At 40.6% G+C, this 19,610-nt stretch overlaps 1 protein-coding gene across 1 annotated transcript in view; it reads left to right on the top strand.

Annotated features, from left to right (window-relative positions):
* Positions 1 to 19,455, top strand: part of CNN1 (calponin 1) — a 106,411-nt gene extending 86,956 nt beyond the window's left edge. The window contains exons 4-9 of the mRNA XM_042448439.1: positions 5,999 to 6,120; positions 8,957 to 9,023; positions 10,761 to 10,898; positions 13,161 to 13,271; positions 15,795 to 15,941; positions 17,110 to 19,455. Of these exons, the coding sequence (XP_042304373.1) occupies positions 5,999 to 6,120; positions 8,957 to 9,023; positions 10,761 to 10,898; positions 13,161 to 13,271; positions 15,795 to 15,941; positions 17,110 to 17,361 (837 nt within the window). The 3' untranslated portion in view covers positions 17,362 to 19,455. The remainder of the gene's footprint in view (positions 1 to 5,998; positions 6,121 to 8,956; positions 9,024 to 10,760; positions 10,899 to 13,160; positions 13,272 to 15,794; positions 15,942 to 17,109) is intronic.
* Positions 19,456 to 19,610: the final 155 nt, after the last annotated feature.

Genomic DNA, 19,610 nt, shown 5'->3' with positions numbered 1-19,610 from the left:
TATTATTATTATTATTATTATTATTATTATTATTATTATTATTATTATTATTGATAGCACTGGATTAGCCAGCAGCGATGTTCATATATATCCTCCTGCCCACACCCCAAGTAAAAGTAAATTGTGCTAACCTTTACAACAGCTGGCCAAGAACACAGCATGGAGCTGTAAGAAAAGAATGTTGTCCGAACAAAGCTCATAGTCCTTCCAGTTCAACAAGAAGTTAGGCAATACTGAATTAGTCTTTCCTCATCTGGCTTGCTGTTGCTAGAATGAACTTCTTGCACATCCCATCCATTGGTCCATTAGCTGACTCCAGAATCTGTGGCCCAGGGCTCTGCTCAGAGTACAATGGATAGGAATGTTTGCCCTGAGTGTGTGTTTCGTGTTTTCAAAGCTACAGCAGCTGCAAAAACCTGCAAGCTGGATCAGAATTTCACACTGGAGGAAATTATTCTCCTGTACTGTATACTGCTTCTTCCATCAGATGAATTTAATCCAAATTTGTGTGTCAGAGAGAGAGAGAAGTGGGGAGGAAGAAATCGACGGACAAAAGGAAGGAAGAAAGGAGACTGTAGGGCACTTTGATCATAAGAATAGTCAGCAAGTGGGGAGGGAATGTGCCACCCCTTTCATGTGTTAGCCTCTTATCCAGGTCACACTTGTTTTGGATTTAAAAGGGATGAAGACCATATTGAAAATGTTCACACAAGTGCCTCATGTATCTTGATCTTTCCAGGCTTTCTACAGCAACAGTCTTTCCAAAAAGGAACAGTCATGGTATTGTGTCTAGTCTACCCTTGTAGCTGAATAGCTGATAAGAGTGGATGTTAGCATTTTCAAATTGTAGATAGGGCATATCTGTATGATATAGGGCACAATATAATGTATATACTCTACTATAAGTTGACCTTGTATATATGTAGGGGACAGGTTTTGGGGCCAAAATTGTGGCTTTTGATATGACCAGTAGATAAATCAAGGGTAAAATTTAGGGGCATGATCAAAGGATCTAAAGGATGAAGCAAAGAAAAGCGGTGCCAAAAAACCTACAAAATTCCAGCAGGCATAACTGTGCTCATACTAAAGGCTGGCTGGGTGAGAGAACAGAATGGATTCAGTGTTTCGAGGACAGATTATACTCTTGTCTTTCACTAAGGGATGGTTTCTTTTTTATAGGAATTAAAGTACAGTACATACATTGACCCGTGGAGAAGTCAACTTAGGTTTTTTGGGTCAATTTTTTGACTAAACTTTCTAGACTTATATATGGGTATATACAGTAAACATTGAAATATCATATATATTGAAGTATGAGTCGGTTTCATGTATAGGTTGAGGGCAGGTTTTGGGGCCAACATTATGATTTTTGCTATGACCCATGGATAAGTCAAGGGTAAAACACAGGGGCATGTAACACAGGATCTAAAGGATAAGCAAAGGAAAACAATGCCAAAGGACCTATAAGCTTCCAGCAGGCATAACTGTTTGTGTTCACATTAAAAGTGGGATAGATGAGAGAGTAGGGGGACCACTGCTTCCAGATTATGCTCTTGCCTTTCATCAGGGAACTGTTCTTTTTTTAAAAAAATAAGAATTAAATTACAGTACTTACCTTGACCTGTGGATAAGTCGACTCAGGTTTTTGGGTCAGTCTTTTGACCAAAATTTCTAGACCTATACATGAATATATGTGCTAAGCAAGCGAGTTGTTTGTTTGAATGGCATGGGACCATTTCATTTGAGAAATGTGAACTGGCAGAGTCCTTCCTACCTACGTAGGGCTCTACTGCCCCATATATCAGCACCTGTTCAACCAACTCCTTCAGCCTCCCTTCCTTCTCTGCTCTTGCCTTATAGACTGTGCAAAACCAATCTAGTTTTTCATGCTGTGTCAGACTGCAAGTGGCATACCCATGAGTAAGGCAACATTCAGCTACCAAAGGGGAAGATAAAAAGGAAGTGATGAAGGAAAAATACATAATTTTGGGAAATCATATGAAAAGATGAGACATTCAACAAGGATACCAACTTGAGAAAATATATAGAAAAAATATTGTAACTCCAATCAGCCCAAGCTGGCAAAGCCAACTGCAAGGAATCAAGATCTCCAACAACATCTGGAGGGCCATAGTTCCCCTCTCCTGTATTATGGGAATTAGCCGATAAGTGTTTGTGCAATAACACTGCCAAATCACAGTATTCCACCGCTGGGATTCAGTAGCTATAGTACTTGTATTGGAAAACACTTGCTGGGATTCAATTTCATGCCCCAGTTTGAGATAACTAGCCACATTTGGAGATGTGCTTCTGTAGTCAGTAAAAGGCTTATCTGGTCCAGCTCCCTACAGCTAGAAAGAGTCAGCCCTACATCCACACATCACCAACCAGTCCATAATTCACACTGTTCTGTGTAATACTGTGGAGCTGTTGACAAAGGAGAGAAATCTATAGTGTATTGTGATTGTGCCAGTGAAGCCTTAGTTGTTAAGTGGGGGAGTTGGTGCAATGCAATGTCCACAAAGTAAAAGGTACGCCAGACTTTAATGCAGATTCTGTGAGGAAGGGAAAGTGGTCAGTTTGGCAGGATTAAAAACTTGTCAGTTTTTGTTAGGGAGAAAAAAAGAAGCTGCTGAGCATAGTTTTTGAAAAAGCAGGAGAGAGGGTGAGAAATTGAAAAGCAAGGATCTGAGGACAGCAGATGGGAGCAGAAAGTAGTGAAGGCAAAGCAAACCAAGGATTAAGTGGAACTAGGGTGAAATGTTACTCCAGGCTTAGGTGAAGGGGAAATGGGGCTGCATGCTATTGACTGGAAGAAAGAGGGAAGACAAAAGCTACAACCGCACTTCTGAAATAATCCAAGTTGACACCACGTTAACTGCCATGGCTCAATGCTATGGTATTCTGAGAACTGTAGTTTGTTGTGGCACCAGAGCTTTGCAAATTACAGGTCCCAGCATTCTATAGCATTGAGCCATGGCAATTAAGGTGGTGTCAAACTGGATTATTTCTGCAGTAGAGATGCATCCAACAACAAAATACTCAGGAGGCCAAAGGGAGATGTGGCTGTTAGTTTAAATTACTGCAGGGAAGCTGTTGGACTGTATTTCCCACCATGTTTCATCATTGGCTAAACTGACTAGGGCTGATGGAAGTTGCAGTCCAACATCATCAATTCCCCACCTCTCACTACAATGCATAGTCTGACAAGCCCAGAGGAGGTTGCAAGGGAGAAGCAGGCCCAACCTGTTTCCTGTTGGTTTTGCTTACATGCCTTCAACAACTCTCTAAAATGAAGATGGTGAAGATTTCCGTTGTTGCTCTCTCTGCACACCAACAAATTGTTTATCTGCTAAATGAGTCTGCCAGCCTATTATTAAAAGGCACAGCAGCAGAGGCAGAAACAAAAGAAAAAACAGAAGTGAGGGAGAGCAAGCAATGCACCCTTCAAGCCAAGAAATGGAGCAGAGAGTAGGGGCTAAGGGTGTTGTTGTTGTGTGCCTTTAAGTCATTTCCAACTTATGGAAAGCTCTGATCCCTCCTCCCAAACATTTTATGTGAACAATTTACACACGTGTTAAGTTAAATATTGAATTTATAGTGGACCCTTGAATCCACTGTGGTTTCGTTCCAGGACCCCCCCATAATTCATGGATGTTCAAGTCCCGTTAAATACAATGGCATAATAAAATGGTGTTCCTTATATAAAATGGCAAAATCAAGGCTTGCTTTTTGGAATTTATGTATTTTTAGAATATTTTCAAGCCGTGCATGCTTGAATCTGGGGATAAAAAAATCCATGGATATGGAAGGCTGACTGAATTTACATAAACTTGATCTCATTTGAAGAAAGCTAATCTATATAAATAAATATGTAAATGTTCGTTTGTTCAAAATCTTAAATCTTCGAAAGTTCTTCACTGATTGCTTTGAAATTTTGACACAACATTCCATTCAAATATACACCTGTTTTTAGATACATATACCTACTATCATATAGATGTCACACCTGTGACAGGTAAAAATAGGTTTTTTTAAAAAACAGCGCCATCTGTTGGACGTAACAGCTACACACGCTATGCTAAATATTCGATTGGCATTTGCAATCACCATCAACAAATCTTGAGGGCCAATCTTTAGAATTGTGTGGTTTAGATCTAGACATTGATTGCTTCTCACATGGACAATTATACATTCCGTGTTCTAGAGTCAGCAAACCACACAATCTCTATATCGACACAGACAATGGAACAACCAAAAATATTATGTACCTACAAGCATTGTGAAATTAAATATTTCAGAAAAGTGTGCTTTCTCTTTTATCTCTTTTCCATTAAACCAGACTGAGCCACAGCAACGCGTGGTTGGGTACAGCTACGGTAGTTACTTATAAAATGTTAAAATATGAATAAAAATGAATGCACAAATGAAAATAAGCACACTCATTAAACAAAATGTTTTTATTCATATACTATGTTGAGGGGGGGCACGTCACGTCTGCATGTAGATGTACAGGGGAGACCCAAGGGTAAATTGTTTGAGTACCACTGCTCTAGGAGATTCTTTTAATAAAAATAAAACAACAGAAGAAAAAAGAAATAAAAATGTGTCTGTGAAGCAAGCCAGCTTTAATGATTTACGCATCTGGACTTTTTGGCTGACAGAGAATGTGGACCTTTCAAAAGCCCCAAATACCATTGTGGGTTTTTTTGCAAGCCAGGGCATCATGAAGCCCTCAAAACCATCTCCTGTCACTCTTGCCCCACGTTCCCAGGAGACCAGTGGAGTCCAAGATCCATGGGCAGGAGTGGGGGCCTGCAAAACCCTTAGAAGGACCTGTTTGCAAACACATTTCCAAATAAAGAGGCAAGCTACAGCCAAGGTTGCTTTTCCCAGTGGTACATAAAGCCCAAATTCTGGTGGCACGTCATCCTCTCTGGTTGGTTGAAGTTTCCATCGCACTGATATTTATGCCAACATTTTACAAATGAAATTTGTGGGTTTGTCTCGCCATCTTCCCACCAAGAATCACTGTCTAAGTGTCCACCCGTGCCCCACACCTTAGCTATAGGCTCTTCTCAGCTTGTTGAGCATTACATTCATGCACTTTGTTCTGTTGACAAACCAAAATGCTTACGCTCAATAAAGATGTTAAATGCTGAAAACAAGACAGGATCCTATGGATGTTTACATAGAAATGCCTGCAGGATTACAGCTTTTTAAAATAAATACTGATGTTGTCAGCTTACCTCAAATTTCATAACTCAGTTCCCAACCGTGGTTGCAATTTTCTGTTCTTAGGAGTAGATCCCACAGACTTCCTTCTCTCCAGAAGGCTAAATCAGTATTTTAACAAGGGCAGTGTTTGTGGAAGGTACTTTTTCAGACTACAACTCCCAGAATCCCAATTATAGGAGTTGTTGTTCCAAAAAGTAACTTTCTAAGTCCAGTGGTATGTTTGAGAATATCAGAATAGTGTGAGCAATAAGGAGGAAAAAGAGAAGATGCCTGCCTTAACACACAGATCTTCTGTAGTCCCTGGTCCTGATGGGATGCATATATTATTGCATTCATCGCTATATATTCTTGAGAGATCCATATATTCCAAAGAATGGAAGCACAACCAATGTTTTTGAGCATTAGCACATTCCCTTAGAAACAGGTGAATGTATTCACAGTTTTAGAGAAATGAACACAAGTTCAGGTGGGTGCCAACTCAGGACAAGTAGTTTCAGACATAAGCTAGTAGGGCAATATGGTTCGGAGTGGGCAAAATCATCTCTTTGAAAAGTGGCTAGACATAGTATCAATTTCTCTATCGAAAGTGGTGCTTTATCTTTTGTGGACGGCCTGATTCTAGGTTAGAGTTTCAAACTCTATGCTGTTGACATTGAAACAGCAGAATGTCAAAGGGCTGTGGATGTCACATGCCAGACTAGTGCCTGGAGTCTTGTTGACCTTTTGCTCTAATTTTAAAATATTCTGTTTTTCCCTACAGCTAGCACAAAAATACGATCTCCAGAGGGAGCATGAACTGCGGGTATGGATTGAGGAGGTGACGGGGAAGCGCATTGGAGAAAGCTTCATGGAAAGTCTGAAAGATGGAGTCATCCTATGCGAGTAAGGAGCCATGTGGGGAGGGGGAAAGTCTCTGCCCCAGAAGAGGTGGGGGGGGAGGAAGCCCAACACTGGCACTGTGGCCCTTTTTGTAAGGCTCAAGAGATTCAGAGGTTTCTTAAAAGATGGGGATGAAGAATCCCAGTCCATGGACTAGTGTCTGCAACCTTGTCCCCAACAATCATACCATGCCAGCCACTGGAAAGGAATTCCCCAAAGAACATGGCAGGAAGCAGGCTGAAGTTTTTCTTCTTTTAATTGTTATTATCTTAGAATGTACGCCTTGGGCAGGCTTTTATTTACTCCTAATTTTACCGACTTTGTACAGCGCTGTGTATAATTACAGCGCTATAGAAATAAAGTTTAATAATAATAATAATAATAATAATAATGTACAGTGGGCCCTTGATATCCACTAGAGTTCAGTTCCAGGACCCGTGAGGATACCAAAATCTGTCGACGTTCAAATCCCATTAAATACAATTACATAATAAAATGGTTTCCCTTATTTAAAATGGCAAAATCAAAGCCTGCTATTTGGAATTCATACATTTTAAAATATATTTTCAAGCCATGGATGCTTGAATACGAAAGAATGTGTGGATACGGAGGACCAACTGTACTGACAGGAGGTACACGTTTAATGTGGTGCCTTCTGAGGTACAAGTTTTACAAGTTGGTTATAGGGTTGTTTGACAGAAGAAATGCACTGTGGATGTTGTCAATTGAAAAGGAAACTTCTGCCACCTGTCCCTACCAAACTCCTGGCTCTATCCCACCTGGCCTCTTTTTCCTCTATAGACTATAGAAAATGGCTAAGGAGAATCCACCTACAGCATGTGAAATGGTATTTTGGGCTGAGCTCTACAGTTTGGTTCCTCAGGTGTACACACAGGTACATCATCCATGCACCTCAAGTGAAAATGTCATCAATGGCTTTTACACTAATAATAGTAGTCGTTGTAATATTTATTTCTTATCCGGCTCCCCATGGATTGAGGAATGTTGAACAACAACAATTAACAGACGCGCCATATCAATTAAAACACATCAGTTAAAATGCACACATTGTACAAGGCAGATTATATGGGAGAAGGCGTTCCTCTTTTAGCTTTCCTTAAAAGTTTTACGCAGGCAGCCTTTTTACATGAAATATTCTGGCAACTGGCCCAAAAGTCAAGGAGCCTAGCTGCTGCTGCTGGTTGTTCTTTTATTATTTTGAATATTTTATAGAATACTAACCCAAATGGATAGTAACTAGTGAGAAACACCCACTGTTAACAGTAGAATGAGTCTCAAAATCTGTATGATAAATCTCCAAGTGCTCACACCAAAGATATTCTTCTGTGTTAATAATGAACCCAAATACCACTCAATATTAGGAAGTATAAGCCAACATCTTCCATAATATTCTTTTCCTTCACATCCATCTACTTTTAATATATACTGCCTTGGGAGGGTTGGTTTACCTTAGAAGTTTGAGTCATAAATCTTTTAATTAAATTAATTAAAATAAGATCAAACTGACTCAGAAAACAAATAATTGCCCATTATAAGATTTTCATCGTTTGATTCCATGGGGAAAACAAAAATAGGGAAACCTAGCAACAATAAACTAATTTTGTTGTTAAAATTAAAGTAATAGGCCTTAATTGCTTTGTCTTAGAACCTAGCAGAAGAAAATGTCTGCATCAGTTGAACAAGGCTTGACGTTTTTAATTATAATTCCCATTTTTTTCTAAAATATTTCCCATGTTATTTTTTTAAAAATAGTGCATAGTAATATATCATGTACATCTTTATTTAAAACAGAAGATCTACTTTTAAGTTAAAGAATAGCCTCATTCCTTAATATCTGCTTTGTTCTTTATTCTTTGTCCTGTTTCTTTAAAAATGACATCTGTGTTGCTACACATAAAAAACAAGTGGCTCTCTTTCAATAGTTACAGGTATTTTCCACAAGGGTCAGATTGTTCTTCTTGGGTTTATTGTCTGATTCAAACATCCTTGCTAGTAAATTAAGAACAGCCAGTTTTGTTTCCTTAGAAGCTTCTCATCTGTATCCATTTGTTAATTCCTCATTTCTTTTTTGTACTTCATAATAATTGGGCAGCTTTAGTGTTATTCAGCCTTATTAATCCCTTACTTTGCTTGGTCACAAATGAAATCTTCGTATTTTCAGTAGCATCTGCAAATTCATGGATCACGAAGTGGGGAGTACATAGAATAATGAACTGTTTGATTCTTGGCTGTTTGACACTTCTCAATATACAGTCGGCCCTTCTTATACACAGATTTTTTATACACAGATTCAAGCATCCACGGTTTGAAAATGTTCCAAAAAAATATAACTTTCAAATATCAAAGCTTGATTTACTATTTTTTTATAAGGGACACCATTTTGCTCTGTCATTATATTTAATGGGACTTGAACATCCACGGATTTTGTTATCCACAGGAGATCATGGAACCAAACCCCAGCATATGACAAGGGTCCACTGTACTTCCATGTCTTTAATTCTCTCTCCCCTGCCCTACAAAGCAAGATGTGTCAGCTGCTTTGGAATTGTTGGGAGGGGGAAGCAGAATAGTATTTTTTAAAAAATAAACCACAAAGCAACTTTCTGCTGATGATCCCGTTCTTCCCTAGACAGAAGCTTCTTCTGTATGGAGATCACCCCTGTATAGAAAAAAGCACTCACATTTTCACCTAATAGATCAAAATAGTTGCAGATTGAGAAGCTGATGCTCTTCAGAGAAACATGATGCTTGTAGTACCATTTCAGCAACATATAAGATACATGGAAATGAACACCCTTCTCCCATTTCTGCCTTTCAGGCTTATCAACAAACTCCAACCTGGATCTGTGAGGAAGGTGAACGAGTCCACACAGAACTGGCACCAGGTGAACTAACCAACTTTCTTTCTTTCTTTCTTTCTCTCTCTCTCTCTCTCTCTCTCTCTGTGCTTAGTTTCTCAGAAACCTGTCTTTGAAAATGGGGCACAAAAAAAGGAACCCACTGAAAAACTGGCAGCATCCCTTGCCTAAATTATGCCTAGACACCAAATGCCACAATAGGACTCCCCTAGAGCAAGATGTTTCCTGCAGCCTTTGGCTTTACTTTCCATAAGAAAGGAGCAATTTTCTGCATAAAGAAAAGAATCCTGCCCTAACAGACTTTTTGACTGAAGGGTCAAGTATTTTTGCCTGATAAATACTCTAAATAATGCACCCCATCTCATTGTGTGCCTTCACATCTTTCCAACTTATGGTGACCCTGCACACCTATCGTGGAGTTTTCATTTTTATATTGGTGTGTAGATAATTTTGAATTTTATTGAGATTTTTAAAGTTTTTATTTGTCAGCTGCCTCAGGTCCCTCCTGGGAGAAAGGCAGCATACAAATGAAATAAGTAAATAAATAAATAAATATTTGTTATGAGATTTGCCATTGCCTTCATCTGAGACTGAGAGTGTGACTTGTCCAAGGTTACCTAGTGAGTTTCCATAACTGAGCAGTGATTTGAACCCTGGTCTCTGGAGTCCTATCAGAATCCCATCAGTATTCTTGACTCATCCCAGTCCTATACTGTATCTATTTCTTTCTTCCTGCATGAGTGTGTCTGTTTAAAAAAATGTAGTTTTTTGTGGCTTTTTCGGGCTAATGTACATACTGTTATACCCATTTTCCACCACTGACTAGGACATATATCTGTATGTTTCTTAAATATATATAACTTTAGTCATCTGTATTTTCGTATGCATGCATGACTTTGTGAAATGTTTTCCTTCACACAAATGCACTGTAAGCCTTAGAAATTTTATAGGTTTGCAAGGCAAGATGTATTTCATCCCACTGTAAGTCCAAGGAAGTGGGAAATGGATATACTGATCCAGAAAAATTATTTTCTTCTCCTTACCCTAAACACATTTTGCCTTTTGCCATTATTCCTGCAAGTACTAACCAAGTCATATAAATAAGTTTTTTTTAATTATTTATTAATCCAAGGTCATCTAGTGGGTTTTCATGGCTGAGAAGGATTTGTATCCAGAGTCATAATTGAATGCTCAAACCACTACACCAGGCTGGTTCTCAGACAGACAGACAGACAGACACAAACACACACACAGGCATACACACCATAGCTATCTATCTGTCTCTCATTAGGCAATCCACAGTAAGACCACATTAAAAGAAATATCAGAAATAAAGCAAAATCACAAAACAGCAAAGACATTCGAACTGGAGGCCCTCATGTAACCCTATACTACACAACCACTTCAATAGCAATGAATACTCTGCCCAGGGAGAAATTAAATTTCCCCACTCTGCTGCTCCAAGTGCTTGGGAAATGGGATACACTTGTAACAGAACTGCAGCTTCAAAAGGCAGTTATGTTGCCTGCACAATAGAGCAAGAATAAATTAATATAAATCTTCCATCAGCCCTAGGTAGCATAGTCAAATGGTGAGAAAAACACCCAAAGAGCTACAGTGCCTTGCTCCTACTCTAAGACTTGAAATGATATTCTTGTTTAACTAGATAGCTGTGGGAGGAAGCTGTCACCTGGGTTGCCTGAGAGAAGGAGAGTAAAAAAAGGATCAGCAGATGGTTTATCATTGGCCTCTCTTCTTTTGCAGCTGGAGAACATCGGGAACTTCATTAAGGCCACCACCAAATATGGAGTAAAGCCCCATGACATCTTTGAAGCCAACGACCTCTTTGAGAACACAAACCACACTCAGGTCCAGTCTACACTCATTGCACTGGCTAGCATGGTAAGTAACTTGGGATCCCTGTGGATTTTTTTAGGTGGCAGTGCCACAGTATTATTATTATTTCACATGTACAGTGTGTCCTTAGTATCCTTAGTATCCACTGGGGTTTTGTTCCTGGAGCCCTCATCGATACCAAAATCCGTGGATGTTAAAGACTCATTAAATACAGTGGCATAGTAAAATGGTGTCCCTTATGTAAAATGTTAAATTGATCACTTGGAGATATCTGCCCAGGTTGCTTTTTGGAATTTATGAATTTCTTGAATATTTCAAAGCCATGGACAGCTGAATCTGTGGATAAGGAATCTGTGGATATGGAGGGCCAGCTAACTGTATTGAAACTATTGTACTTCAAAAATATAACCTTAGTAATCTTTGCAAACAATGCTCTCAGTTCTACCCTGACATTGCAAATGGTGCAGCTATGAAAGGGCTGCACTGGGACTTCAGAGTTCCCAGTTCTAGTAGCCCCTGGGCCACAAAACCCATAGGGTGACTCACAGACATCTTGATCCATCTCTCTCTCTCTCTCTTGGCCAGCCCTACCTCACATTGTTGTAAGGATAACATGGGAAGGAGGAACACCAAGTCTGCTGGCTTGAAAGGCAGAAAGAAATGTGGGTTAGAAATATTAACTAATATAGAAATAAATAGGGTTAAGGCCCCAGGATGATAGCTTTCTTGAGGACATTTGGTATGTTCAGGACTTGCAGCAAAAGAATAGCTTAGCTCACACTTTTTAAGGCAAGCTATAACTCAATATGGGTTTGGTATAAACTTTTCTAGTATCCACCCAAGTCAGCATTTTCCACTCTGTGTTTGAGGCCCTGTACAGTTGATGCTCCACACTCACAGATCCTTTATACATGGATTCAGCTATCCACATCTTGAAAGTATTCAAAAAAAATATAAATTCCAAAAAGCAAACCTTGATTTGCTATTTTATATAAGGGATACCATTTTACTATGCCATTGTATATAATGGGACTTGAGCATCCAGAGATTTTGGTATCCACGGGGAAGCCAGGGGGTGGGGTGGGGTCCTGGAACCAAACCCCACCAAGGGCCCACTGTAATCTCTTGATTTCCAATTCTGCTGGTTATATATCCTTAGTGTACTTTTCTTTCTCCAAGTGCAAGGTTTCTCAATCAGGGTTCTCTGCCTGTAGTTTTTAAGGGTTCCACAAGAGATCATGATGAAAGTGGGCTTTTTTGAGCTGTAAATACAGTTGCAGTTTGGAACTCGTGCATATTCAAGCCTGTATGAGGCGCGTGTATGCGAAGCATGTGCTACGGGCATGCACCCCATTGAGGTTAATGGTGGTCACCCCTCTGCAGACTTGGAGGGGTGACTGTATAATAAATTTAATGTAGGAGTGCCCTGAGACCTGAAAATTATGTTAAGGGTTTCTCCAGAGTAAAATGTTTCAGAAAGGCTGTCTGAGAGGATAAATCTCATTTTCTCCCTGTATGGGTAGTGGGCAGGAAAAAGTCCCATTCCAATATGTAGGGCTTAATTTCATCCCAGCCTGTGTCCTAGAATTTGTTTTCAGTATCAGATTGAAGCCTGGGAATATGTGAAGAAATGAGATGTCTCCAAGTGTTCAAATACCCTGCCCAGTCCGGCAGGGAAAGTCTCGATGAATCTGCTATGATTTTGCTTTTTCAACTGCTTTTAAAATGTCCCATTTTCTCTCTCCCTCCTCAGTTCCACTCTTTGTCTATGACTTACGTCCATTGGTACAAACTGGTTTGCATTCAACTTTACCGGTGGGGGGGGGGGGCAGTAGGCTCAGGCAAAAGCAAACTGCTAGAGCCTCTTCTGGCTTGTATGTTCTTCTTCATTAATAACATTTGTCATTTTGATCACACTCATGCGTTACCTGAGCACATGTGGCCTGGCTTTATTGGTGGAATGTTGCGAGTATACCTTCACAGAATGCATTGGCTTTGTCGCTCCTTTGCCATTGCATTTCTAAAGCAGATGACACCTTTCATCTTGAACAAAGCATTTTTCAGAGTTGAATTCTGAGCCCAAGTTAGAGCACAGTAATAAGGTTTCAGAAGAAAGGTCACCTGCAGCTCTCAGTCTGAAGGCCAGACAGAAGCTGCTCAAACTTGGTGACATCGCCAACTCTTTTCTCCAGGAAAAGTCATGCTGCCTTCTCGAGCACAAGATCCAAAGAGAGTGGTGCTGGTTTGCATTCCTACTTTGGCACAAAGCAACCATGAGAGTAACTTCTGTTTCCTTCCCTGGTACAGGCCAAGACAAAAGGCAACAAGGTGAACATTGGGGTGAAATATGCTGAGAAACAGCAACGCAAATTCCTGCCTGAGAAGCTGAAAGAAGGCCGGAACATCATTGGGTTGCAGGTGTGTGGTTTCATTCCAGAACCCTTTGTAGTATTGAAAGATGGAGGTGGCTAGCAGAGGGCCACCATCCTTGACTTGGACATTTGAGTGTTGGACTGCAACTCTGGAGACCAGGGTTCAATTCCCAGCTCAGCCATGAAACCCACTGGACGATTTTGAGCAAGTCACATTTGAAGGGGTGTCATATTGAGGATAGAGCAAGCTTATTTTCTGATGCTCCAGAGAATAGGACCTGGAACAATGGGTGCAAGCTACAGGAAAAGAGATTCCACTCCAATATTAGGAAGAACATCTTGACAGTAAGAGCTGTTCGATAGTGGAAGGCACTCCCTCAGAGAGTGGTGGAGTCTCCTTCTTTGGAGGTTTTTAAACAGAAGCTGGATGGCCATCTGTTGCAGGTGCTTTGAATGCGAGTTTCTTCATGGCGGGGGGTTGGACTGGATAGCCCTTGTGGTCTCTTCCAACTCTATGGAGTTTATCACATGAAGTGCCCAAATCTGGGGGATAAACAGGGTTTAAACCTGGGAATATCCTGCAAGAGTGGGATTGTTTTCAGAGGACATTGCACGACTTGGATATTAATGTGACATTAACCCGTACAGAAGGCCGCAAAATTGCACTGCTTTTTAACTTCAGGAAAACTGCATCGTGATTTTGTGGCTTTCCGCACAGGTTAATGTCGTGTTAGTCAAAATCACCCGAGATGTTTGAAAACAATCTGACTCTTGTGGGATATTCCCAAGATTTAAACCTTGTTTACTCATGGGATTTGGGCACTTTGCCTCCCATGTGATAAACTCCTAAGATTCTATGATTCTACATGCTCTCAGCCTCAAGGGAAGACAATGGCAAACCTCCTCTGTACAAATCTTGCCAAGAAAACCCCAGGATAAGTTTGCCTTAGAGTCATCATAAGTTGGAAACGACTTGAAAGCACATCACACTATCATAATCATCCCACAAGCAAGTGAAAACAAAAGAGGTTTGGAAATGTGGAGGGTTTCCCCCCAATTCCAGTGCAATCAACTTGAGCATTCAAAAGACACATCTGGTTTTCCTATTGTGTGGAAGGTATTGGGCATTAAACTGCCACTTGGTGGCACTACATGATAATGCCCTTATCCAAAGGTAATAAAAACTGAAGTTTAAAAAACATCAAGAAAGCTACCTTAACCCAGAGCAGCTGCCTGCATTTCCTTCATTCTCTATCTCACATACATGATATATTATGTGACATGGCAGGTTAGTGATGAAATTATTTTTATACTATAAAAAGAAGCTCTTTCTCCATGCTGATATTACAGCCCTTTAACATCCACATAACCGTCTTGGGGGATGTAGGCAAAGCCTACCACACTGAAAATATTTATAACCACCACATGTTGCCACTGTAGTAAAAACAGAACACTCCCTCCATATAAATGCACATCACATCAACCAGCAAATAATTCTTCAGTGTTGTGTGCCTTCAAGTTGTTTCTGACATATGGTGACCCTTGGCATGATTTGTTCAGAGGGGGGGGGGGTTGCCTGCCACCCTCTAAGGCTGAGGGAGGGTGACTTTCCCAAGGTTATCCAGTGGGTTGTCATAGCTAAGCAGGGGTTCAAACCCAGGTCTCGAGTCATAATCCAGTGCTCAAACCACTGCAACATACTGGCTCTTACCATATGGGTAATCCCTCTTTATTATGCAAAAAGAGAAGGAATCCCAGGAAAGCAACATGATAGTTATGAAGTGGTAACAAGTTGTGACAGAGGAGCCAGGTATAGGAGCATAACATCACATTTCGGCAGAAGCCTTGATGCAAGAAATTTTTATGACCCACTGTCTTCCTTTGTAAAAACTAAAGGATTGAAGAGGGAGTATCAATAAGGGCACTGAGGAAAAGTGAGAAGCAAAGTAGAGCACCTGACCTACATCAGCAGAGGCCCAAAGAGACCACAATGTGCAATAAATATCTAGGCTGTGGGTGTCCTGTGGGTTCTGTCTAGAAATGAGCTACCCCCAAGTTCATTCTGCTCTTTTACAACTTGTGCATCAGGTTTAGAACAGCAGTTTCATTCTGCCCCCTTTGAGCCCTGTACTGTTTATAGAGGACAGTCTCACCTCAAAACCTAATGCCCAGAAAAGTGATGAGTGGTAACAAATTAAGGAGACCTCCAATTGCTAGATCTTCCTGCAGCATTGCAAAAAGAGTTGAAATGGGATAATAAGAACCATAAATGGAACATTTAGAAACAAGGAATTGTCTGAGTGGTAGGGCATGTCCCATTCTCTCAGCCTTAGAGGGTGGCAATGACAAACCCCCTCTAAAGAAACTTGCCAAGAAAACCCTGTGATAGGGTCACCTTAGGGTTGCCAGAAGTTGGAAATGATTTGAAGCCATAGAACAACAGTAACAGCAACAAAAGGGTACAGTGGGGGTTTTCTACCTGTTGGTGTCTGAGAGAGACCTCACTGCCAAGAGGAGACATGGCAAAGGTGGAATGGCCAGTTTTCATTGTCACAATTTTTCTTCTTAGATGGGCACCAACAAGTTTGCCAGTCAACAGGGCATGACAGCATATGGCACACGTCGGCACCTCTATGATCCAAAGCTGGGCACAGACCAGCCTCTAGATCAAGCCACAATCAGTCTACAGATGGGAACCAACAAAGGAGCCAGCCAGGTAAGAAAGGGGAAAGGAGAAAATGTGCTATTATGGAGATGGAATATTTAGTGCTCCAACTAGAGAAGGAAGTGTACATTTAATGAGAAGATGGTCTTAAGGGAGCCAGGACCAATATAACAGTTAAATGCCCTGCATAACTTCTTTTCACCAAAGCCCTCAAGTGTCATCTCTGAGAAGAACAGTATCTTTTGCCATCAGTTTAATTTTCCAAGCCTTCAGATAGAATAACATTTGCCTTTCAATCAGCATAGTCTTCCTTGTTACAGCAGGCATGCTGTTAACATTGCAATGCTGTTTCCATGGAGAAAGAGAAAAAAGTACATAGCTGTTCCTCAGAAATGTCAAAAATATAATGAAGCACATCAGTGGTGTTAACTAGACATCACTTTTCTGAGGGAAACAGCTGTGCATGTGTTACTATTTTTTTATATAGCATTTCTTGTATACATTAAGACAAGTTTCTGCCAACATATTTCTCTGTGGACTAGTCAGGGTTGCCTGTGCATTTAGCACTTCAGTACAACTAGCTTTTAGGCATCATGTACAAATATTAACACTTTGCCAGAGATAAAGCCCCTGCTGCTTTTTTTGGTGCTTGATCACTTAATCCAATACGAGCAGCCTGACCATTTTTGAAAGGAGCCTATGATTTTTCAAAGCCAATGGCCTTGTTTTTAGCCTTTTGAAAACATAAAAGTCAAAGCTGAAGCAAATTCAGAGAAGGCAGGGGTCATTATCTCAAGATAAGATTACCACTAACAAGTTCTAGCCTGTTCTTTCCAACCTAAAGGTAGTAGTTTAGAAAACGAGCACTTCTAATCTTCAAAAAATATATTATTTCCCCTAAGATAAAGAGATAAACTCAGATGTGTAATATGCCAAAGCACACATCCATGCCTTAGAAGGCAGGAGAAAAGAAATGGTAACAAATAAAAGCCAGAACTTTGCTTTGTACAACACAAGGACGTTTTGGTCACATGTAACAGTAATGAAGCCCTATTGGCGACACTAAATACTAAAAAGTGGGGGAAACAAGTATTTCATCTGAAGCCCTGTGTCTTCCACTAAACCAATTTGCAAACTTCTTATGGTTTTCAGCTAACTATTTCCTAACTGTCTGCTCTTCCCCCTCCACCACCCACCTGTATTTCTCCCTACTCCTCAGGCGGGCATGACTGCTCCTGGAACCAAGCGCCAGATTTTTGAGCCAGCCCTGGGTATGGAGCACTGCGACACCCAGAACATCTCTCTGCAGATGGGCAGCAACAAAGGGGCATCGCAGCAGGGCATGACTGTGTATGGGCTGCCACGGCAAGTCTATGACTCCAAGTACTGCCTCACGCCTAACTACCCCATCATCGGAGAGGACGAGGACCAGTACAACCACAGCCATCACAACTTCTACAACTCAGAGTAGACAGCAGAAATCATTGGACAGACGTGGAACAGAGACACCGGCACTGCAAGGCGCTTCCCCCAAGAGATACACCCACAAGTGGTTATTTTCACCTGGGAATATAAAGAGATGTAGACCATTCCCCCAAACTGCTCATCAGCTCACTAGAGACTCTTTAAGCCATGTCAAAGTCAGGTCTCTCCTCCAAGCCTCTACCACTGAGCCTTAAAGCTTCACCTTGATGCCTTCACGCTTTATTTAACTTATCATACAGCCACATCTTTTAAGCATGCACTAATGTGGCAGAAAGCCCTCAGGGTAGGGAGGAGAAGCAGGGGAATAAGTACGCTTGATTTCTCTCCTTTCCTTCTCTCCCTCCAGAGTAAGAGTCCAGCCTCCCTTAGCATCATTGTTTTCCTTGTTTGTGTCAATTGCTGCCACTGCCACCACTACTGTTAGTGCAGAAGTAGGAAATGGAGGCAAAGCTTCTGTTGGTGAATGTATTAGCTTCTGCACTCTGTAAACTCAGTAGCAGAAGCTGCTCTAGTACAAGTTGAATTAGTGACTGTCTCCTACGTTCAACCAGCCTAGGGGTAAGAAGGGCAAGTTTTCCATCAACCTGTTTTGCCAAAGGTTCTGGTCAGTTCTCCTTCCTAAATACAAAGAGTTTGTAGAACACGGAAATGGAATGAGTTCTTGGCCTCCTGGAAATGGACCTGTTTAGGTAGAACATGTGTATGGTGGAGAGAGAGATTGTGGAAGAAGAATGGGCACACATGCAAAGCACATTTCACCAGAAATGATATGTGCACACTGCATATCCATAGACCTGGAGATACTATATTTCAAGGGTGATGGGAGAGAGGATGACAGACAGGGAAGTGCAAATATAAACCATGGCTATACATGTACATTTTCAGGCAGAATTTGAATGTCTTTAAAACAAGCTGCCAGATTTTCAAGAATGCAGTGTTTGCTTTTCTAAAAGTGTCCAGAACTCTTAGTTATCAATCTGGCTCCACAATATGCAAGCAGCTTTTACAGAGAACAGTAGTGCTTTGGATTAGTAAATCTTTGGTGACACATAGTTCCTTGCCCCATTCCCCTTACGATTGTGTCTCTGTTGCCAACAGTTCTCAGCCAGTAAATCAATTCCTTGCCAACAACCCCATTTATCCTACTACCATCACTTATGCATTATTCCATAGTAAAAAGTTGAATTATCAAGCAATTTTATGCAAAACTAGCCATTTGCAAACAGTCTTAGAAGGATTTGACAATTCTTGAGGTATAAAACATGAACAGTCCTAGATAAGACTATAGACGCACTGGTTGCCATGGAACTAATTCACATTTAAAACCAAAGCAGCTTCTCAACATTCATGTGCCTTGCATGAAGAGAAACCACTTGGTGTGAAGCCAGTATTGTTCAACGGAAGGTTAGCTTCATGAGCCTGAACACATGAACACCGAAGTAAGACCCACTGAAATCACAAGTACTTACCGGCACATTTTAAGTTGGATTTAAGATAAGCTATTGCTTCAAGAAACCTTAGTCAGTTAATCATGTGATTAATCAAATATGCATAGTTTTGCATATCGTACCACATCCATTCTGAAAAGTATGTATTCCTATTTTGTGAGGATGCCTGCATGTGTCACACAGTCACTGTCTCAGAAGAGGCAGTCCCTTCTGGGTGAGGACAAAGGACAAATGTCTCATCTGGAGGTACTTGCAATTCCTTTGTAATTACTCACATGCAATATATATATAAATCTATATATTTAATTTGTTAACTGGCAAATTTAGAATTAGAGGAAAGCCATCTGCCCATGGGCTCTCTTGTTTGATATGTGGTGCCAGAGACTGGGAAAATGCTGAGATCTAGACTACTGAGAAGTCATCTGTTTTGCCAAAGAAAACAGCTGTCTTCAAACACCTTAAAGTTCCTCCTCCTCCCTTCTCTTCCCAGTTAGAAGCATTTTGCATGCTGAACAGCTAAACACACTATCCCCTTCAAAACCAAATTTATAAACAGATGTATTTGTTTGTAATGCTCTGCTAATGAATACTTCATTAATTTCACTGTGGCACAATAAAAAAAGAAAAAATTATATTTTTTAACATTATTGAAGAATTTCCTTAATGTTTGTTTTTGGCAAGACAAAGAGATAGGAAATTATCGTTATAAGCCATATACTGAATAAAACCATTGCTCTACTTAGCCCAACATTGACTCCCCCCCCAATTATTACTAGGCAGAAGTTTT

The sequence above is a fragment of the Sceloporus undulatus genome, chromosome 2, assembly GCF_019175285.1.
Source record: "Sceloporus undulatus isolate JIND9_A2432 ecotype Alabama chromosome 2, SceUnd_v1.1, whole genome shotgun sequence".
In the NCBI taxonomy this organism is placed as follows: Eukaryota; Metazoa; Chordata; class Lepidosauria; order Squamata; family Phrynosomatidae; genus Sceloporus; species Sceloporus undulatus.
Note: the sequence above shows the minus strand (reverse complement) of the source record. Positions and strands in the feature narration are given on the sequence as shown.